This window comes from Erithacus rubecula (genome assembly GCF_903797595.1).
Source record: "Erithacus rubecula genome assembly, chromosome: 1".
Lineage (NCBI taxonomy): Eukaryota > Metazoa > Chordata > Aves > Passeriformes > Muscicapidae > Erithacus > Erithacus rubecula.
Window position 1 is genome coordinate 55,102,357 of NC_136658.1, and position 22,565 is coordinate 55,124,921.

Consider the following 22,565-nt stretch of genomic DNA (forward strand, 5'->3'; position numbering starts at 1 on the left):
CCAGTACAGACTGAGGGTGACCTGCTGGAAAGCAGCTCTGCTGAGGAAGACCTGGGGGTCCTGATGGACAACAAGTGGTCCATGAGCCAGCAGTGTGCCCTGGTGGCCAAAACGACCAATGGTATCCTGGGGGGCATCAGGAAAAGCATTGCCAGTAGGTTCTGGGAGATGATTCTGCCCCTCTGCTCAGCCCTGGTGAAGCCACATCTGTGTCCAGTTCTGGACTCCCCAGTACAAGAGAGACATGGAGCTCCTGGAGGAGGTTCAGATGCTATGGAATAAGGGGCTGGAGCATTTTTCTTACAAGGAAAGACTGAGGGAGCTGGGCCTGTTCAATCTCAAGGAGAGACAACCGAGAGAGGACCTCATCGATAATTATCTGAAGGGAGGGTGCCAAGAGTGTGGAGCCAGGCTCTGTTCGGTGGTGATGAGCTATAGGACAAGAGGCCATGGGCAGAAATTGATGTATAGGAAGTTCCACCTGCATCTGAGGAAGCATTTCTTGACTGTGCAGGTGATCGTGCACAAGAACAGATTGTCCAGAGAGGCTGTGCCCATCGAAGGAGTTATTCCAGAACTATCTGGAAGCAACCTGTTCAGTGTGTTCTAGGATGGTCCTGCCAGAGCAGGGAGGCTGGGCCAGGTGATCCAACGTGGTCCTTTCCAACCTCACCCGTTCTGTGATTCTATGATCATATTAGGTAAGGCTATCAGCGTTTCCAAGAAACAAAACAAGTACATGCGCACTTCAAACACCATTCGGGAATACACAGCGGTATTTCTTTTGCCCTAGAGCACCGTTCCACGCAGCGCAGCACAGCACAGGGAACGCGCACACCCCGCACCATCCCCGCACCATCCCCACACCGCCCCACAGCCTCTCCCCGTCCCGCCCCCGCACCGCGGCTCCCCGCTCGGCCCCGCCTCCCGGCAGCCCCCGCGCGCCGCCCGGCCTCGCGAGACTCTGGGCTCTCGCGACAGCGGGGCGCCGCCATCTTACCCGCTCGCTCGGGCGCTCGCTCCGTCGGGCGCTGCGGCTCAGGGCGGCGGGGGACCGCCCGTCCCGGACCGTACCGCCGCCTCCGCACTCGGCCGCGCCGCCCTCCGGCGGGGGGGAGCCGCGCATCGCCCGGGACGCGCTCCCCGGCACAGGAGCGACGAGAGCGGGACCCGCGGGAAGCAGCCGCTGTTCGACTGGTTCCGCCCCCTCCGTGTCGCTGGGCCTCCGGCCCCTGCCTGGCGGCCTCTGCCGAACCGGGAGGCGGCGGAGGCTGCGGGAAGGCGCGGCGGGAGCCGGCGTGCCGGCCGGCGGGGCGGCGCGGACCCCGCCGCCGGGGCTGCTGCTGCTGCTGGCGGGGAGGCGGGGGGCCCGGGCCGCTCTGGATGGTGGTTAAAATGATCATAGAAAACTTCGAGGCGCTGAAATCCTGGCTCAGCAAAACCTTGGAGCCCATGTGAGTAGCCGCGACCCTTCCTCATCCTCTCGCCCCCTCGAAATGATCGTTCCCCTTGCAGAAGAAGGGGATCCGCAGGGGCGGGAAACGCGGTGCCGGCGGGTGCCGTGGGTCATCCCGGCAGGTGATGCCCTCGCAGCGCCCTCCTGCCCCGGCCGCCGTGTGTGACGGGCTGCGTCGTTCTCCCGCTCTCCCGTCGCCGTTCTCGGCCGGGAGGTAGGACCATCTCTCTCCGAGGATGCAGCTTCCCCCCCTAGCGACCGCGTTCCTCTTCCCTTTGTAGCCCGGGGAGAGCGGGAGCCGCCGTGTGTGCGTGTGCGGCTCGCTGTGCCCCGCGCTCGGCCCGCAGAGGCCGCGTTAAATGAGCCCGGCCCGCCTGTGCAGGGACCTGTTCCGGGAGAGCTCAGGTGCCACTGGCACGTCTTGATGGCTCCTGGCAGCTTCCCAGTAGCATGTTCTACAAACCCGTCGCACACAATTCTTAGTTGTTTTGAGTATCTGACACTGACTGGTTTCCCTTCCCCTAAATAAAAATTGCATCAGTAGAGGACTTGGGATTAGGAGCCCCAGAGAATAATTTGTCTGTCTGTGAATACGTGCGTGGCCTCTAAGCATAACATTCATGTGAGTAAGTGGAGCTGTTCTGCAAATGCGTCTTCCTTCTCTAAATGGTATTTTAGTGGGACTGAGGTGTGAACTTAGTTTTAAAGGTTTATCTTCTGGAAGTATAGTGTCTACAGATGAAAGCATACACTTTTCTTGTCATTCTGAACTACTATTTTAACATGGCCAAATTGAATTGCTGGAGTTTGGATTGAGTTAAATGAACTAGAACTCCTGACTTCAGTCTGGTGTTAACTTTTGTGCTGAGGTGTTTGCGCACTGTAGGTTTTACTCTTGATGAGTTCACATGGGGAGGAAGGAGGGGAAAAATTTGCTTTATGGCTTCCATAGCCATTAGTCAAGTATATCTTATGCTGAAATAAACTGAAAAAGATGCTGGGACATTTTTAGGAGAGCTCCACTTGGGTTCTTCTTTTGTTTGTTCGGGGTTTTTTTTTGGTTTTTTTTTTTTTTTTTGGTGGTGAGGGAGGGGGATAGTGGTTCTCCTTCATTCCATGGGTTCTAATCCAGACCACATTGAAATAGATGAACTATGAATTTATTTTCATTGAATTAGGCCTGCTGCAAATTACACTGAGTGTCTTTGTTATAAAAGGTTTGACGTTTAAGATTTTTATTTTGTGGGGAGAGAAGGGCATCATCTTGTAAAGCTGTAGTTTGGAGAAGGTGAATTACTTTTTCTCTTGGTTCAGTGTAATGCAGTATGTTATGTTCTGGGGTAATAGACTTCCCTAGTTCTCTGCTGCATAATGTTCACTGTAAGTTTCTGGGTACTTTCTTGTGTGGTTATTTTGTTAATGGCAATCAGCAATTCGCTGTCAGTGTTTTGAGTGTGGTGGTTAAGAGGCTTGGAACAGACTCAGATTGGTCCATGTTTCTTTGTTTGAATATTAGACCATGAGCTCTCTTAGCAGTAGTCAGCAGTTAAAGGGTGAAATTGAGATTTTCGGCTTTCGTGATCAGTGAAATTTTCTGCCTTTTTTCTGCTAAGAAGACCAGCATGTATCTGTTAGGTTAAATTGTGGTATATGAGCAGATCAAATGTGGTTGTCGTGTTGGAAAACCATGGAGAGCTAGGGAGATGCTGATCTGGAGGATGATGAGTTCTCTGAATTTTTAGCTTTGGGCAGAAAAAAATCAGCAGTGACTGTCAGTTTTCTGCAGTGTCCTGTATTACTACATTGTTGAATAGATGCTAGAATTTGTGAAGATGCATTGTCCTTTTCTAGCAGTCAGATACTCTTGGAGGTGCTTTTGGCGTCAGCTATCTGAAGTGTGTAACTACAGCTGTAGCTTCTGGCTGTGTGAAAATTTCAATGTGCAGCTACTTGTAAAGAAGTAACTGTTGCGTTACTGGTATAATACGGCACTAACTACTGATTCTCTAGAGGTGTGTTGCTGTAGCCCAAAAATGATTTTTTACTTGTCTTTTCCTGTTAATGAAACAAAAGTGCCAGGTGTTTTTTGTCTAGTGGCTCTTTCAGAAACCTTTAGCTGCAATAAACATAGTTTAACCTCCAAACTACACTAAAAAAGGTCATTATGGAGGTGGTGTCTTGGTGGTTGTAACGGTAGAAGTGCATTTAGGAAGAAACATAAATTTTATACAAACATGTCTATATTTATGTGCTAGTTAACCTAGAGCTGCGTGGTTAGAACATGCTGCACTTTCCAAGTTGCCTTTTCCAAAGAGCTAGCATTTTTTAATCAGGATGTATAACTTATTCCAAAGGCCATAATGCATGTACTTCTGAATTCAGAATTAAAGTATAGCGATAGCCACAAAAATTGTCTCATTTTATCTTTAAACGGTTGTAAAAAATGCCAACTTATTAATATAATGAAACAAGTGTGTTACATAATTATATGGACTGGACATTGTTTGGTTGTTGGACTACTTTTACATAGAGTCTCTGGGAAACACTGTTCATAGACAGGAATGTTAAGGGAGACAAATGGTGGAGGACTTAAGATCTGGAATGTTTTGTCAGTGTAGGTTGTTGGGGTTGTTTGTTTGTTTTGGACTACTCTGATGCCTTTGGCAAAGCCTTGGTGATCATCCATACAAAAAGGCCTTATCTGAGTTTTGTCTTGTTGCATTGAGGCAGAAACTGCAAATGCTGCCATGTGGTAGCATTTGCATAGTCCAGCTCTGTTTGAGGGGTAATAGGTCTCTAGGAGCTTTCGGCAGTTCTTCAAGAAGAGTCTGCTTTTGTGGTTTTGGAAATAATACTTTGTAGAGCTCTGTGTGGTGTACAGAGAATTGCTAAATATACACACAGAATCGTTACAGATACAGCCATGTAGATGTAGTACCAAATAGTACAAATAAAGTGGTGAGAGGCTTTGTGCTGTGGCTACTCTGTGTTTGACTAGAATTATCTTGTATGTTTAACTGTAGTCAGCTCTGTAAAGAAGGCATTTGTTACCAGTCGTCCTCGTTGCTTGCAGACAGCAATGAGCTAAGTTTCTAGTGTTACACACTTTGTTGTCCGTGGCATGATTTCTGTCAAGTGCTGGAAGATAATGTTAGACTTGGAATATAACCGTATGCCTGTCACTTCTGGTTTCCATACTAACAAGGCACTCACTGAGCCTGTCAATTTGATGGGTTTCTTTTCTGCAAGTTCATTCCAGATACTCTGTAAACTGTGTATGTAGTCCTTGCTGAAATATCAGGATCTGGCTTGGCAAAGTTCCTGGAAGGGATTTCCTTAATTGATGTTTCTAGAATTTATTTGGATCTCTACTTGTGAAAAAAAATAGCTTCTTGTACAAATGCTACACTCACAATTTCACTTATAAAAAATTGCAGTCTTCTCCCCCATGTCCTAATTCTCCACTCTGGAAAGTTTCCTTGGTTTTAATTACTTTGTGTAAAATAAATTAAATTCAAATATTTCTGTGGCCTGCTGAATTTTACTTTCAATTTGATTAAGGCTCCCATATCTAGTTTTTTTTCCACTTCACTGTATTTACACATTTGTAGAGGTTTTCTCCTGTACTAAATCAAACTTGAAAAAAAAGATGAAATGCCTACAACATTTATGCACTATTTAGGCATAGCTCATTGAAATGGAACTGTATTTTGTATTGATGAATTCTGTAAGTGAATATGGTGTTGTAACGACTTACATCAGATGGAATAAAATTGTTTGAAGAATGTTTTGAGTATATTTATCAATGGAATATTTTATGTTAAGCAATCTGGTGTTTTGCCCTCACTATTCTTTGTTTGTCAAGCTTTTCAACCCATTTTTTTGGCTTCACAGGTAGCACATGAAAAAGGTTGAACAGTGGTGTAAGGAATATGCTAATAAGCTAGGACATTGAAAGCATGGAAATAAGTTAAAATGAAAAACCTTGTCATTCCTTTCATGGGGCACATCATCCTACCAGTAACACTCATTGGCCCACCATAAGATTTCTGTCATTTTCCATGAAACTTCCTAAGATGTTCAGAGGCAATAAGCATTCTCTTCATTTCACTTTATTAACACTTTGTTAATACATTGCATGAAGCTGTTTGTCACTAAGATAAATAAAGCACAAGTGCACCCCAGTGGTGTATAATTTTTAACACTAGTTAGTTTTGTACATCTGTTATGAAACTTGATAGTCTGTTCACCTGACTCACAGAGAGCTACTATGTTTGAGAAGTCGAGGTTCCTAGCTTAGAGTGCTGATGCTGCTAAGCTTTTGTGCAAAAATATTACATTAATATTAAAAGATTGGTATTATTAGGTATAGTTAAAAATCAGAAAATAAAAAGGAGAAAATTACTCCAGTTACAGGAAGCCTTTTTTTTCTGACAATGAATATCAGCAGTAAAGTGAAACTCCTTTGACTGTATTTCAAGTCACTGAGACACTGTGATGAGTTTTGCTTTCTCCATAGAATGGGTGTTGGAGAGCCAGCAAGCTGACAGCTGTTCTGCCTCATGAGAGCTGTCTTGAGTCTAGGGGTGGCATTCTAGGCTGCCAATTACTGGTTGCAGCTGTATGAACATGGCAGATTTTGGTATCGTAATAATTCAGAACTGACTTAATGGCATCATTAGCTTCAATAGCAGCTTTGGAGGCTGCACTGTTCCTCAGTGTGTTTCTATTGCTTTAAGTACTGTTAGAGAGTTAGTGAAAGTGAGCGTCATAAGAGTGGTCCTTCTCAGCCACAATAGTGTCCTAAGATAAAACTTGGATCTTGCTGAATGAGTTTGTCATTCATTTTACTTACTAAACACCATAGGTTTTCATAGATATTTTAATTTATTTGGTTTTTTTTATTTTTAGTAACAATGCAGTGGTGCAACTGCCTGAATTAGGCTGGCTTCACTGCCCAGTATGCAGTGTACATCTCTCTGCACCCACTCAGCCCTACAAGTACAAAGCATTTCTCTCAGCCTTCAAATACAGCCACGTCCACCTTGGTTAATGTCAAGAACTGAGCAGTATTTTAGCAATCAGTCTTCAGGCAGCAAAACTAGACTCTGAAATTTAGGTTATTAACTCTCAGGATCAGAGCACGATGAATAGCATGCACCTACATGTTATTTCCTTTACGGCAGCACCATTTGTTGCCTGGAGGAATACAGACGTGCTTTTGAGGTTTCAGCGTGTTGTGGTAGTTTAAATTTGTCAAGGAACTAGTTACAGGGTTTGCAGTATCATTTTGGTTTGTGCATTAATTCTAAAACTGAAGAAAAAATCCCTTTCTGTAGTTTCTTTGCATCTGAAAAAAGTAGTGTGTGCATACCACATTAGCTATGTGTTAATAAGGGCTTTTGAACATACAGCTACACCAGGAATGAGTTTCTGCAAACATTTTTAGTATCTATGCCACATATACTGCATTTCTCAGTTAAGGCTAGCGTCTGTAGTTGCCTGGTGTTTAAAAAGTCAAAGTGATTTCTCAGAACATACTGGAAATGGATAGGTTAAAAAATGTTTAATGAATTGTGAAGTATTCAAGTAAGAAGAAGAGACTGTACTGAGAGGTGACTCAGCCAAATTGCTTTTCCTTTTTCAAGTATTATTTACAACAAAAAACTTAAGGCTTAAATTCACCCTGATAGCTTCAGCTTTTATGGTTTATATTTATTTGAAATAGTAGTTTGAAATAATGACTGCAAAAACAGGTGAGGTCAGAAACATGGGTTTTTGAACTTTCCTATGATCTTTGTTGAAATATTCCTTCTCTGATTGAAACAAAATATTTGATTGGGAATTGCTTTCCTTTTTGAAGCTTTTATCTGTTGCATAGCAATTGGAGGTATCCATATAATTCTCTGAAGAGCATATAGAGATCTAGAAAGAAAATTCTTCTATCTACGCCTGTATATTCAATACTATTTATTAAAGCAGGATTACATGAGCAGCCTTCCTTGTTTAATAGTGAGGAGTAGGCACTGTGTATTTTCTGACTTTTGTAGACTGCCAAAAAGTATTCCTAGAGGTAAAAACATTTAACATTGCTAGGAATAATGATACATATTCAGAAATAGGGTATAAGAAAACATGCAATGGTGTTTAATGGTAGCACACACTGGGATGTACTTGCTGCAGTGGAAATGAATTCAGATTACTTGTACCAGCTGGTGTGTGTTTGTTTATTAAAGAAAACACAAAAGCAGGAAGAGGAATTTGTGATTACAGATGCATATTAGTGCTTGCAGCACATGCCTACAGAATGTTGAAGGGATGGAGATAGGGAAATCAGAGTTGAGAAATGTTTTTCTACATGCTTCGATGCATGTGACCATTTTTCTAGTAGCATTATTGTAGGAGTAAAGTTATGTATAAAGTTTTGTCACACTTGTAATACACAGGTTGTGTTTATGGTGAGGGTTGATGTACCGCACTATATTCAAGTTTAGCTAAGGATTGAAACCTGTATTTAATAATTGAAAATGTATATAATTCAGTGAGCAGTAAAATCATTATATAAATTTTTTGTTCATATTTAGGGCAACTTAGAGTATTTGAAATGTGTTGGTGGTATTCTCATTTTTCTGATATATCAGTTAAGGATCTTTCTCTATTATCTTTCAATCTGCAAGAACATAGCACAGTACGTATATTGTATGATAAATCCTTGTGCTATACACTATATTTGCTGCCACCAGCATGGGTGCCTTTCCTTTTTCTCTTTATTTTCACATTACTTGTTAAAAAAATAAAGTCGATTATAAGAGATTATAAGAGCATAAAATGCAAGACAAAGAGGTTTAGAAAACCTGACAAAGCTAGCTCAAAATCAGTGAAAAATCCATGTATGCACAACAAAGACAGAGCAAGCATATTGAGTATTATTCACACACAAAGGCTGCTATTCTCTAAGAAAATACTGTTAAACTAGAGAACATGAGATCTTGTTTACCAGGAAAACTCAAGGCCCCATAATCCAAACCAGTGGATTTTGACTAAACCAGTGCATGGAGAATTTGTACAGAACATTTCAGAATTGAGTGAAAAAGTGGAAAGGAATTGCTTTTCAAAAAAGCTTGCCCCAAACAAAATGAAATCACCTTTTGATTTCTAGAAACTCTTGATAGCAATAAAGAAATTTTCAGGCAGACTTCCTTAATTTGCAGTTTTGTAAACTTTAAATTTATTTTCTGTTTTATGAGGTCTCCTCTTTTTCACCACTTGAGGTTGATAGCAATTTAAGTTTAGCATCATCTTAAAGACATTTTACAAAAGTTTGAAAAGCAATAAAAGATCAAATTATGAATGTGTTAGATCTACTTAAGACACTATCTACAGAAACAATCTTCACAGTACTGTGGAGAAAACAGATAAATTGCTTCTGGTTTTTTTTTTTTCAAGCTTTGAAGAACAGATTGAGAAGAGGAGATTTCTGTTTCAAGTACTTAAAGGACACCAGCCTCTGTCTGTGTAAAGACCATTTGCAGTTTATTTAAAAAAAATAAAAGCACATAAAATCCTAATGTTTGTTTACAAAAGCATCTCCATCTCACTGAACCACAAAACTCACTATATTCATTATTGCTTAAGTAGTGTCAATTTGAAATATTTGCCTGTTTTTTTTTTTAATAGTGTTTGTTAAGTAGTCAAAATTGAAAGCATGTAGATTCTTGTACACACTGAATAACAATAATAGTAGAATTCAGTATGATTGTTTTGCATTGTACATGGATGACTGTACAAGGTGACAAATGTTAAACCGTGTGCATGAGTGCACAGCAAAAAGTGATCCTGTGTTTTGCAAATTAAAACTGCATTTTCATTGAGAATGTTTTCATAAGCATGTCTGTTGGGTGGATGAGTTCAAGTCCTGGGGGTGGACAGGATTGCAAAGATATCAAAAGTCATCATGGCAGGGAAGAAGAAAGCATTAACTGTTCATTATTTTTAAACATCTTCTGCTTTTTATTTGGGGGTTTTGTTTGTTTGTTTTGTGCGTTATGTGGGGTTTTTGGTTTGGTTTTGGGGGGTAGTTTATGATTTATTTTGTTACAGTCTAGGTGGTTTTCCAGAGAGGACTTTATGGTTTTTATCCTGCTCATTAAAGGGGAATTGCTTTAAACTGAGTATGAAGTTGTTGTATAGTCAATGTTGTAGGAGCTGGAGATGTAAAACACATTGTAATAGCTAAGAGCAGTAGGCTTTTGTGTTCTAGACTGACTCGTGGGTTTTTCCCTGCTCCCTTTTTTTTCTTTATTTCTGTTCCCTCCCCCCCTAAATTTTGAGTTATGTATGATTTAAGTAATTTGTAACAGATTTTGAACAATGACAGGTAACTGTTCTTATTATCAAATGAGCACAAAATCTATGGAAATTGAAATTAAAAAAGAAAAACTGAGGATAATAATGTGAAAATTGTCTGCTCCCCACCTGTCATGATGAAAACAGCACATTAATTTTCCATGGCACCTTTCAGCGTTAAACCTGTAAAGTATTGAAAAACTAAGGTGCCATTGAAGTTGCATGAAGAAACATGGAAAAAAGTTAATAACTTTGCAAATTCAAGGACTGAAATGTTATGAAATGCTGGTTTTAGGGCCTGCTGAAAGCTGAGAGAACCCTCATTGCAACCTGTGATGAATACTGTTTGACACTGGGCTTTTAGATAATCTGCTTTGCTGATGTGCTCAGGTGCTTGCAGCGTTACAGTTCTGCTGCTCGCACTGTAGAAGGTTGTGTCAGGTCGTGCACTGACTTGGTGCTTGGATAGTGTTTTCTTCTGGATAAAGAAATTGTTAGACCTGAATGAGGCAAACTAGGTGTGAAAAATTTCTGTCAGTTTGCAGTCTGATTTTTGATTCATGGTACATATTTTCATTTTGTTCATTTAGTGTGTGAGAGTTCTTTTGGAATGTAGACTGATCATGAACTTCTGTTTCCTCTATCAATAAATTAATGGAGACTAACATGAAGCACAGTGGTACGTCCACTAGCAGTCCATGTTGCTTTTTCAGCATGAAATTGTGCTATTGCCTGCTTTTTAGAGAATGCTGGGTTATGTTTGAAGCTGTGACCTTTAACTTCAGGGCTCCGTGTGCTGGGCCCAGGCCATCCATAAGTGATGCTGACAGATTGGCTTCCTTTTCTGAGTGGGTGTTTGCATGGGGTTGTTGCTTGCTGTGCAGGAGATAAGTTTCTCTGGTGAGAGGAATTAGGTGCTGTGATATGTCTGCTTAAGGATTTGGGTTCTTTTGCCCAGTGTCCAAAATAATGCCATTTCAATGATCAACACTTAGATTAATAATTAAGCTTCAGCATTTGTATCTTACTCATTGTGAAAGGGATTTCAAATGTCTTATTCCTTTGTTGTGACTGTTGGGCCTCTATGCTAGAGCAGTATTTGTGTAATGTTCATATTGAGTGCAAAACCCTGACCACAGATTAATTTTTCTTATTGGTTATTTTTGCTAGAAAGCATGTACAATTAGGATCTATTGATGAAGTTTATTTCTACTTGTCATTCTTTAAAACATTAGTACAAACTTTAATCACCACCAGAATAAGCTGTCTGTATCTCATGACCAGTATGCATCCATTCAATACTTGGTTATTTTGTGGGGCCTGAAGTCTTCCTTTGGTACATGCTAAATAAGGAGATTAAGGTGTTTAAGACCAGTGTGTCACCATGTCATGAGTTACTCTTTTTGAAACATGAATAGTTTTGTGCAGTAGTCTCACTTGCTTTGGCAGGCTTTGCAACACCACCACAAAGTTTATTGTAGATTCCTATTTGTGAAACATTGTAAAAATAATATACCGCTTATATTAAATAATGTCCTACTGAATGTGCATACATGGCTTTCTTCATTCTAAATCCTTTGTTGATGTGCATAAGACCACCAACTTCTACGTTGAGGTGCTCTGTATTTAATTGTAGGTTGAATTCTGAACTCAGATGTCAAATGGATAATGGTCCCCTAAATTTCTCTCAATTTTCAGTGTACCTCTTATGGAAGTGTCTGTTACAATATATGAATTTAGGCTTTTGAAACCAAGTTTGAAACTGAAAAAATCAGTTTCGGTATTCATGGTGTCCGTATGTAAGTAATAATAAGAATGTTCAAAAGTGTATTTAGGAGAATACTCAAGGGTCTGATTTTTTATTTTATTTTATTAGTGTAGCATCGATTACTTCTGTAGTCTCACTGTGTTAATTTGCAATTGGATAGACTGACTTTTCCGAGATAATAGTTATTCAGTGTTATATTCAGAATTATTGATTCCATCTTTGGGGAGTTAGGGAAGTATTTGTTGTCTTTGTTTTTAATACAAAACAGGCAGTTGAGGCTGTTCCTTACAAAATAGTTTCTTCTATTTTGCTCTGGTGTTCTTTGTTCAGTATTAGGAAATATTCTAGGCAATTGTTCTCTTGACAAGGAAAGCAATACTTAGAAATATTATATATCTGGACTCTGTTTTAAAAATACACCTGAGTGTTGCTTTGGTAGGAAATGGTTTTGCCCTATATATGTATTGGTCATACCAGTTTCAGACATTTATTACAGTAACTAAATTGCTTTTTTTTTCCTAACTAATTATTTGCAGATGTGATGCAGATCCATCCGCCCTAGCTAAATATGTTCTGGCTTTGGTAAAGAAGGATAAAAGTGAAAAGGAGCTGAAGGCATTGTGTGTTGATCAGCTGGATGTATTTCTTCAGAAAGGTATGGGATTTGTCATAACAATTAAGATTGAGTGAAAATTCTGTCCTGTTCAATTTATTCAAGTAATCATTTACCATAAAATTGGGCTTTGATCTCTTTATTAGCTTTGTTACTTTGTAGATTGTAATTTAATTTCCATAAAGTAATTTAAAAAAACCCAGGTGTATAGGTTAGCATGCATATATTAGGTATATGTTTTGTTAGTACTCACAGAGGGACAGAATTGTAGAATAGTTTGGGTTGAAAGAGACCATAAAAATCCTCTAGTTCCACCCCCCTGTCCTGGGCTGGGGCATTTCGCACTAGACCAGATTTATCAGGGCCTTGTCTGGTCTTAGATGCTTCCAAGACTGAGGCATGCACAACTTCCCTGGGCAAGTATTGAACCTCTGTATTGAACCTCAGATGCTTTATTAAGAGACATTAAATAATTCAAGAATTGAAAACTTTTGTGAAACATTGTTCATTATTGACATGTTTTTTGACTCTGTAAATGTCCTTTTAAAATATAAATTAGGAACATAGTATTTTAAAGAAAATATTCTTTGTTGTTTTAACTTCTTGCTGAATGCTGGTTTTGGTTGCTTGTCTTGTTGAGTTTATTTAATTATTAATATTTAAAGCAAATGTTCACCATGGTTTTGTATAATGCGTATTTGTACACTCTTTACTTCTAGAAACTCAGATATTTGTGGAAAAACTGTTTGATGCTGTGAATACGAAAAGCTACCTACCTCCACCAGAGCAGCCATCATCAGGAAGTCTGAAAGTAGAATTTTTTCAGCACCAAGAAAAAGAGACAAAAAAGGAAGAGGTGGGAATTTATTTTAATTTGCATGTGCATCTTTTTCCTCATTGATGTAATTTGCTTATTTGCTTAACTTAATTGTTTTTATTATTAAGAGTTATTAGTAATTTATTATAGTTTATATCAATAATAATTTATGTTTATTAATAGTCTTTTTAATAATTGCATGACAGCTTTAAAATAGCAGAATATTGGCATGTTGAGCACTGCTGTATGACTTTTTGTAACCCAAGTGGGTGTTCCAAAAGGTAAACCACAGTAGTTTTGCTGAGGCAAAGGTAAATGAAGTTAATGAATAGTGTAGGAGCTGCAGTACAACCTGCATTAGTTCTCTGGTCAAAATTGCTGTTGTAGTTGTGCTGCAGTTTTATTCTCCGTAAATCCTGGCTGCCATTCTAAATGGCAATTCTCATTCCTTCAGCTGCTTGATCCAGATTAACATCCTTTTGTCACAAGTGTTTGTATTGTTCATTGAGCCAGAAGAGTAAGTTTGTGTTTTTCAGTAGCAACCTAGGTTTGCTTATGTGAAAGTGTTTTAAGTGTGAACTGAACTAGATAACCTGCTGATAACAGAAAGTCTTTGGTGTTGCTTGTTGAATATCCATTTCGAATCTTCCCAAAGCCTTTGTATCGTTTTTTATCTACCTACAGTAAAAGCAGCTGTATTTTCAGTGCAGCACTCTAAAGACTGATTATTTTATTTTCTCTCAAACAAGGCTTTTAATATTCCTAGAAATAGAAAGTAGCATGTTATGAAGATTCTCTAGTTACATTAGAGACTGAAATATTTAATTGCAGTATTACTGCTGATTGCTCAGTGTTCGGAGTTGTTGGTTTTATTTGATTATGCAGAAGTTTGCATTTTGGTGTACTCATGTTTTGATCTAATATATATACACTTTGAATTCAGATCGTTAAAGAGGAAGAACGAGAGAAGAAGTTCTCTAGAAGATTAAATCACAGCCCTCCTCAGTCAAGTTCTCGCTACAGAGACACCAGGTGAAAAATTTTGCTTAAGCCCTTGTATTATATCATTATTCAGATGGATTTGGATTGTTGACTGACTTAAATAATTTGCTTCTGTGTTGTCATCTAATAAGCCTGAAAAGGTGACTTCTATTACTTTTAGGCATATGTAGTTAAGTGACGAGTGTGTGTCAGTGTAACCTGTGTCTTGAGTTGTGCACAGCTGTCATCCTTGGAGTTTTAGGAGTAATTCTGGTGTTAGATTTGTGATTTACATTGCTGTATCTATTCTGCCTGATACTGAGTTTGAATTTTCATTTAGAAGCATTCCCTCCAATAACCAAAGTTATTGTTCATTTCCAACTTGGGAAATACACAGTATTGTGCAGAAACATAAATTGGTATTTGTTTTTAAATCTTAGGTGTAAAAATAAAACAAATAAGTGAAATTAATTTTAAAATACTTCTGAGAGGAAAGGAGTAGCCATAAGCTACATGCAATTTGTAGCTCTTCTCTAGTTTTCCATTGACATTTCTTAAATTTTTAAAGTAGTTAAGATTCCAAACTACAGCTTCATAATTCTTGTAATTAACCTCTAATACTTCATTTCTAGAAGCCGTGATGAAAGGAAAAAAGATGAACGTTCTCGGAAGAGGGATTATGACCGAAATCCTCCCAGAAGAGATTCCTATAGGGATCGATACAACAGACGGAGAGGGAGGAGTCGGAGCTACAGCAGGAGTCGAAGTAGGAGTTGGAGCAAGGAGAGGTTGCGGGACCGTGATCGAGACCGCAGCAGAAGCCGGAGCAGAACGCGAAGCAGAGGTACCAACAGTTGGTCTCTAAAATACGGTGAATGTTTTCTACAAAATTTAGAAACTAAACTTGAAAACTGTGTTCAAAATGTACTAGATTTTCCTTTATTGTTCTTGTTCCTTCATTCAAATTTGACTGTGTTGTCTATGGAGATGAGGCTTCTGTGATTGTTGTCAATTCTTGTTTTCCTCTCTTATGCTCTGTTCTTTGTATTGAGGGTCTCTGCTGTCCACTTTTAAGCATTCTTGTAAGACAGGCAGAAAAGTACAAGTTATTTACGTTTCATTAAATTTAAGAAACTCAGAATCTGGTTTAAGGAGATACAGAAATTAATACTCATCTGCAGAGGTGGAACTGGCAGAGGATGCCTGTTTGGCAGTAAATGACTTGACAAGCAGATCAGTACAACTCAAGACTTATGGTCTTGTCTCCTCTTCAGTGTCATAGGTGAAGGGCTGAAATCATTACAGTAAATATCTGTGTTTGTGCATATATCTGTAGGACTTAAGGCTTCAGTGCAGTAGTTTGTTGAATTAAACTTCTTTATAAAGGGGGTTGCTTTTTCAGGTGAGAAGAGTGTTTTTTCACTCAATGTTTCCTTATGGTAGATTGGAAAAAGCAATGGAAGTAATTTTATATCTTTGTTCTGTCTTAGACAACGTACGGGTAAAAACAGTGTGGTAGAACTTTCCTGTGTATTATTTTTCTTTCTGTGAAACAGACATTGGTAACTGAGCCTTAAAACTAGGAATGTGGATTTCTGAAAATATGAGACCAGATATTTTCCAAACAATTTATTAACAAGCAAATGAAATAGCATGCAGCAGTTTAACTAAAAGATTACAACATGATTAAGTCTTAATTTAAAAATTATTTGCATAAACTGAAATGACAATACCTTATGGACACTATTTCATAGTGAAAACTTTGTTTCTTTTTCTTAGAACATGAAGAAAAGTGTGTTTTACCACACTGATGAGCCATCTTTTAAGATATTTCATAATACTCCTTTAATGTGGAGTTAAATTTAAGTCTATTAACTTACGTTGTGACATAACTGTTCTGTCTTAAATGGGATATTTTCTGGTTTTTGGTGGTAATACTAGAAAGTGAAGAGAATAGTTTATATGTATTCAGAATAAAAGGCCATTTTACTTGCTGTATCTGCCCAGGAGTGTTCCACACCTGTCAAGCATTATTATTTCACCTATTAAAGCAAAGCTTTGCATGCAATAAATATATCCATTTGAGTGGAACAGAAAATGAAGATCAACAAAATGAAGATATAACAATAACATTGTCTTTTAACATTAAAAATTTGTATCGTGTTTTCAAGTGATGGTTACCCTTTTCTTGCCATTGCTTCCCTTTATTCAACAAAACTTTCCATCTGAAGTTCTTAAAATATGTGCATCACTAAAAAAGATATACTCTGCCTGAAGCTCAATAGAGTATCTGCTCTACTGTGGATATAGTTGTTATTAAAATAGCCCAGGGTCTGACTATGTACTTCACAGATTATTATTTTTCTGGTTAAACCTTTGGAATGTAGCATCATGGAGTAGTTGAGGCTAGAGGAGATCTCTGAAGGTGGTATAGTCTTCACATCCTTTATCAAAGCAAATAAACTGAATCAGGTTACTTAGCATCAGCTAAATTATTGTTATTTTTTAATTTTAAATTATAAAGAACTCCAAGGGTGGAAACTCCACAGGCACTTTGGGCAACCTGTAAAACATTTCAATTATCTTGTATGTGTACTGAGTTGATGTGGAGTAAAGATACTTAGAGAGTAGTGGCTGCTTCTGGTGAAAAGGTGGATAAGGAATTATGCAATACAATTTTTATTTTAATTTTTTTTGTTACAGAAAGGGATTTGGGAAAGCCAAAATATGACATGGATAGAACAGATCCTTTAGAGAACAATTATACTCCAGTTTCTTCTGTGACGAATATTTCATCTGGCCACTACCCTGTCCCTACATTGAGCAGTACTATTACTGTTATTGCTCCTGCTCATCATGGAAATAACACTACTGAAAGTTGGTCAGAGTTCCATGAAGAGCAGCTGGACCACAACTCCTATGGAAGACCTCCGCTGCCAAAGAAACGCTGTAGAGATTATGACGGTAAGTACATTTTAATTTTTTAACTGCTTCCTACAGCTGTGATAGTCCTCTTTCTGAAAACATTGAGGTAATTCACCCTTCTTTTTCTGATCTCTAGTACAGTGGGACTTTTCTATTGCACAGTTCTTGATTGCAAATTTTGAACCACTTCTTAATTGAGTTTAGACAGCTTGATCTTTTAGTGTTTGTATTTTTTTTTATACTTGGTAGGATTATTTGCTGTAAATGAAAAATAATATATTAAAAATCTATTTAAAAAAAACCAAACAGTTTTACTTAGGTTTTCTGTCTTATGTCATGTTCCAGCCAAATACTGTATTTGATAGTTTTGACAATGGCAACACCTTACTGATCTAATCCTATTTCATTCTGTCCTATCTAGGAGACAATTTTTAACTAGAAAGGTCTAGAGCTGAAACTTCCCTGGCTCATGTTAGACCATCATTTCTTTCTGTGTAGGTGTTTCTTAAAACTGGCTAGGTTTTTGCTTATCTCTGTCTTAAACTTTCATTTTAAATGTCTTGTGCCAAAATAGGCACAGGAGGCTGCTACAGTTGGCAATTCCTTAACAAAATTCAGGTGGTCAATCTGCACGTTCAGGAGAGTTGAAATCTCCTCATAAAGTTGCTTCTGAGGGACTTTGTTGTTGTTATTGTTATGTACCACAATGAGAAGTTCAAGTTCTAGGCCAGTTTACATTCAGAACTCTGATTATATTTTTTTTTTAATTAAAGAAAATGGAAAACTGAGCTTTCAAGTATTTGCAGAGTTGTACTTCCAAAGAATAGCTTTGTCAATGTACATCACAGCAATGCTGTGGAGCAAGTGGAATTTTGAATGTGTCATTTTGTTTCGAAGTTTTCTCTCTTCAGTGGCTACATGGTTCCATCATACTGCTCTTGCTACCTACACTTTCAAAGGTTCAGCTTTACCCTCTGCTAAAATTTTTGTTTTGTTTCTGTTTTGGTTTTGTTTAATGTGCTCTATAACTCTTCCTGAAGATGAGGTAATACATGCTGCTTCCCCACATTATGTTTTGAGGAAGTGGGCGCTCCTCTTTCTTCCTATTTTACCAGAAGGTGTTTCACCCTTTTCCCTGTATTGCATTGACTGGTATTTTTGTGTTGTTTGTTTTTGTGGACACTGTTGCTAAATAGATAATAATAGAACAATTTGGGCTAGTAGGCCTCTAAAAAACTCATCTAGTCTAGCATCCCTGCAGTGAGCATAGTCGCCTTCAACGAGATCTTGTTGCTCAGAGCCCAGTCCAACATGACCTTGAATTCTCCAGGGATGGGGCATCCACTACTTTCTGGGCAACCTCTTCCACTGTTTCACCACACTCATTATAATAATTTCTTATTCTTATATTGGCTTTGAATCTACCATATTTTAGTTTAAAACTATGACCACTGGTCCTATCCCTTCAGGTCCCACCAAAAAGTTCTTAGTACTTAAAGCTGCAGTGAGTACTTAAATTCACTGCTCAGAGCCTTTTTATCTCCAGTCTGAACAAGCCCAAACTCTCTCAGCCCTTCCCCATAAAAGAGGTGCTTCAGGCTCCTGGTAATTTTTGTGGCCCTCCTCTGACCTGCTTCTGTTTGACTTGTGTGTAAAAGAAAAGGAGTGAATGCAAATTCATTTTTATTTATATATATTTAACATTTACAAATGCATACGTTATATGTAAATAATGAATTTTGCTCCCAAGTAATCGCATTAAACTGTGCCAAATGTTTACAATGCTTCCTGACATAATTGCAAAAGAGGAAAAAAATGAGTGAATTTGCTCATGTTGGAATTTCGTAATATTAACTTCTAACTTTTCATAGGGGTTTCTCAATTCTAGTATCTACATTTTTGCTTAGAAGCAAATTGATTTTGTTAATGTGATGATGTCTAGATTTCATTTTTGCTTTCAGAATTTTTTATAATTCAGTGCAGAACTAGTTCTTCAAGAACGATTCAAAACATTTATGCTGGCAAGTTTCTGCCGTGTCCATGTGCGTTGACTGTTAAGAATAAAGTTAAAGATGTGTAATTAATTTAATTTTCTTATCTAAGCTTCTGCTGGGATGTGGAGCTCTTAATTTATAAACTGCCACATAACACATTGAATGTTTCGTATCTGTCCTGAATCTAGCTACAGCTGTTGAATACTAACATCAGTTCTTTTTGGTGTTTCAGAGAAGGGTTTCTGTATGAGAGGAGACATGTGCCCTTTTGATCATGGAAGCGATCCAGTAGTGGTAGAAGATGTGAATCTTCCTGGCATTCTGCCTTTTCCAGCACAACCCCCTGTTGTCGAAGGACCACCTCCTCCTGGACTTCCTCCCCCTCCACCAATTCTGAGTCCTCCTCCTGTTAACCTTAGACCTCCAGTACCACCACCAGGCCCCTTACCACCTAGCCTTCCACCTGTAACAGGTAATTAAAGAAGATTAAATTCCATTTTTTAGGCGAAAAGCTTGGATCTTACTTGAATTGTACACAGTGCAGCAAGCTGTTTTGAAGAATCCCAGCTGTATTACATTATAGAAAGTTGAACTGTGCTCTGCTGTTGCATAGCTTATCTCAAAATCACTCTTTTTGATGATAATTCTTGCAGAGATGGTTGTTGTAGAATCTTGCACACTAAATGTGACTCTTTAGTATGGAATAATATTTTCATTGTATTTAAGCAGAAGTATGATATCACAAAATTTAATTCCTTGAATATTATGGAGAAGTTGTCCAAAATTGGCTGTGGATAAAAGAAGGGAACATCCTGAAAACAACAGATCCTTACTGTTTAATTTATATTAATAGAAATAGTGTTAATTCATGACCACATCAAATTTATACCTGAAAATTTAATTTGGGACTAATTGTAAAACTAAACTTGTAAAGTAACTAAGAAAAATTCTCCACTTTGTTTATTGTTTCACTGGAAAAGTGCTTCAGCTGAAGCACTAAAAATTACATGAAAACCTAACATGCTGGACTGTCGTTTATAAAGTGGTTGAAGTTTAATGCTCAGTTGACTTGTGTGGTGTAAAAGCTGTTATGTTAGTTTTATGTAATTATTCCTTTCTCTCTTTTTTTATTAACCTAGGTGTCCCACTTTGTCAAATTATTCAGGAGTAATTTATATTTGATACTGATTAGAAATTTCTTAAACTGTTTTAATTTTTTATTGATGGTATATTTAAGAAAGATATGAATGAAGGTATTAATTTCAGTGAATATAGAGTGTAGTCTCGTCTGGGTTGGTCAATTCCACTTACATGCTATTTTCAAATCTGCTTCACAAGTTCAGATATATAATTTTATAACTTCTTCTGAAACCTTCTCTTCTCAATGATTAAACTGAAGATTGGACTTGACCGCTTAGCTTTGAGGGTGTTACCTTATGTGTTATAAAAAAAGTCAAACCAGTCGCTGCCCATGTCCTGATAGGGAGCTATTTCAGGAAATTTATACAAACCACCACACCAACAAAACAAAAAACCCCTCAATTTTTCGAATAGTTCCATTAGAGTTGAAGGTTTCTTCTTGGGTATTTGGAAAAAATAATTTCAGTCAAATTAGTTATTGTTATCATAGAATATTTTTGTTATATTAAAAAATACCTTTTTATTTTAAAAATAAGATATGTTTCTTTGATCAGCTTTTTTCGAGCTTTAAAATCCTTCTGTTAGTAAAGATGAATGCTGGGCTAGGAATTGAATTTTGCTTGTAGATAGAATGTGTTCGGAGAAATGTTAAATGATTCAAATGCTTTTCTCTCTAATCCAAGTTCTGAGTCATTTGATGTTGGGGGTGGTTTGGGAATTTGTGGTACAGCATCAAGTCTGCAGATGTGCCTTCTCAGCCCCTTTTTTCTTAAACAGCTTTAAAAACATTTCAGATCAATCTCCTTATGAGTGGAGTCTAATGAACATGTATTGGATAATAAATGAATGCAGTGTTTTCATTTGTTTTTGACAGGACCACCCCCTCCCCTTCCACCATTACAGCCTGCTGGCATGGATGCCCCCCCAAACTCAGCAACCAGCTCAGTTCCTACTGTTGTTACCACGGGTATTCATCACCAGCCGCCTCCTGCTCCACCCTCTCTTTTTACAGCAGGTGTAGTACTGAGGCTTTGCCCACAAGGTTTGCTAAATAGAATAACATTGATTCATATTATAGTATACTTTATAGAAATTATAATGTCGTAGTTTGGGAGAATAAGTTTGTATCATATAGACGTGGCAGTAAATTAACATTCTTCTTTTCAGACTTAGTTCAAGATGGAAGTAAAATTTGCATATGAAGTGTGAATTTTGACTGGAGAGTAATATTTTCATTGTGTTTAAGCAGAGAACTTGGCACGATGGTTTTTTATGATAGTGGTTATTCAACTCTTTTATTGCAACTCTATCTTGTAATTAAATTAAATATTGTATTTGAAACCTTAGGGGTTTTAACTGCAATTTATTTTAATTAGACAATTTTTTTGTTACCAGAAACGTATGACACAGATGGCTATAATCCAGAAGCTCCAAGTATAACAAATACTTCAAGACCCATGTATAGACATAGAGTACATGCCCAAAGACCAAATTTGATAGGACTCACATCAGGTGATATGGATCTACCACCCAGAGGTATGCTCTCAAAGATATACTTGGTTTAGCTGATTATATTAATGCAGGTTGAGGAACTTTCCAGAGAATACTGGAAAATACTGCATTTTCCTAAAATCTTCTGGAATTAATAGATGTTTAGTTGAATAGGGAACTATGTTTATAATTGCTTTATTTGCATTTTTACAGGTAAAATGAAATCTCTCAATAGAGAATTACAGAGTTTACTCTTACCTGTAGTAACTGGTCACTTTGTATATCTTTCTTACAGAAAAATGTTAATGTTTCTGTAGTAGAATCTCAGGGTGATTTTTACTGCAGAGAGGAGGGACTCATTTTTATCTGGTAGCAGTTTTATGCATGAATAATCTTAACCTCGCAGTTCCTGTGGCTCTGAGAAGAAGCAGCAGCACGCAAAATAAGAATGGAAAAGGGATAAAACCATTTTTAATGTGGTTTTAATTTGTGTTTGTATGTATTTCTGTTTAATCTTACTATGTTTCTGTTGGTATATTTTCAGTGAGGAGTCCCCCAGTGTGATTCCTGTTCTTCAGCAAAAGTGACTCCTTTCCCAGTCCATCCATAAATCTTGCTCCTAGGTGTTAGTGTCCTGGAGTACTGTGCATTTCCTATCATGCCCATTTTTGTGTGTGCCATCTAATGGTAGAATGAAGGTGTTAGCTGGAGTGGTGTGAGCCTCAGAGTATTATTGCATGGGACATTGTGAATCATTGTGAATCAGAGTGCAGTCATCTCGAGGCAGATGCCTTCTCTCACACCTGTTTTGTTTTCTGTATGTGTGATGTTACTGTGACAAAATGAGTGCTATTAGCTATTTTGAACTGTCACAACATCTGTTTATAGCTAAGAAATCTATGACCAAGGTTTGATTCAGTCAGAACAAGACTCATAATAATTTCAAAATAAAACAATTGTGCTTTTCAGTGCAAATTCAGAGCAGAGTACCTTTTTGCAATCAAATGCATAGAAAATAAATTCTAAAAAAGTAA

At 38.1% G+C, this 22,565-nt stretch overlaps 1 protein-coding gene across 4 annotated transcripts in view; it reads left to right on the forward strand.

Moving 5' to 3' along the window:
• The first annotated feature begins 968 nt into the window (after positions 1–968).
• The window catches only part of RBM26 (RNA binding motif protein 26), a 49,304-nt gene continuing 27,707 nt past the window's right edge, over positions 969–22,565 (forward strand). For 2 of the 4 annotated variants that reach the window (XM_079317175.1, XM_079317178.1), the window contains exons 1-9: positions 969–1,454; positions 12,107–12,225; positions 12,903–13,039; positions 13,944–14,032; positions 14,614–14,825; positions 16,685–16,945; positions 19,133–19,372; positions 20,915–21,082; positions 21,436–21,576. In XM_079317175.1, the coding sequence (XP_079173301.1) occupies positions 1,384–1,454; positions 12,107–12,225; positions 12,903–13,039; positions 13,944–14,032; positions 14,614–14,825; positions 16,685–16,945; positions 19,133–19,372; positions 20,915–21,082; positions 21,436–21,576 (1,438 nt within the window). In that variant the 5' untranslated portion in view covers positions 969–1,383. The remainder of the gene's footprint in view (positions 1,455–12,106; positions 12,226–12,902; positions 13,040–13,943; positions 14,033–14,613; positions 14,826–16,684; positions 16,946–19,132; positions 19,373–20,914; positions 21,083–21,435; positions 21,577–22,565) is intronic. The other 2 variants (XM_079317176.1, XM_079317177.1) reach the window with 2 other exon arrangements.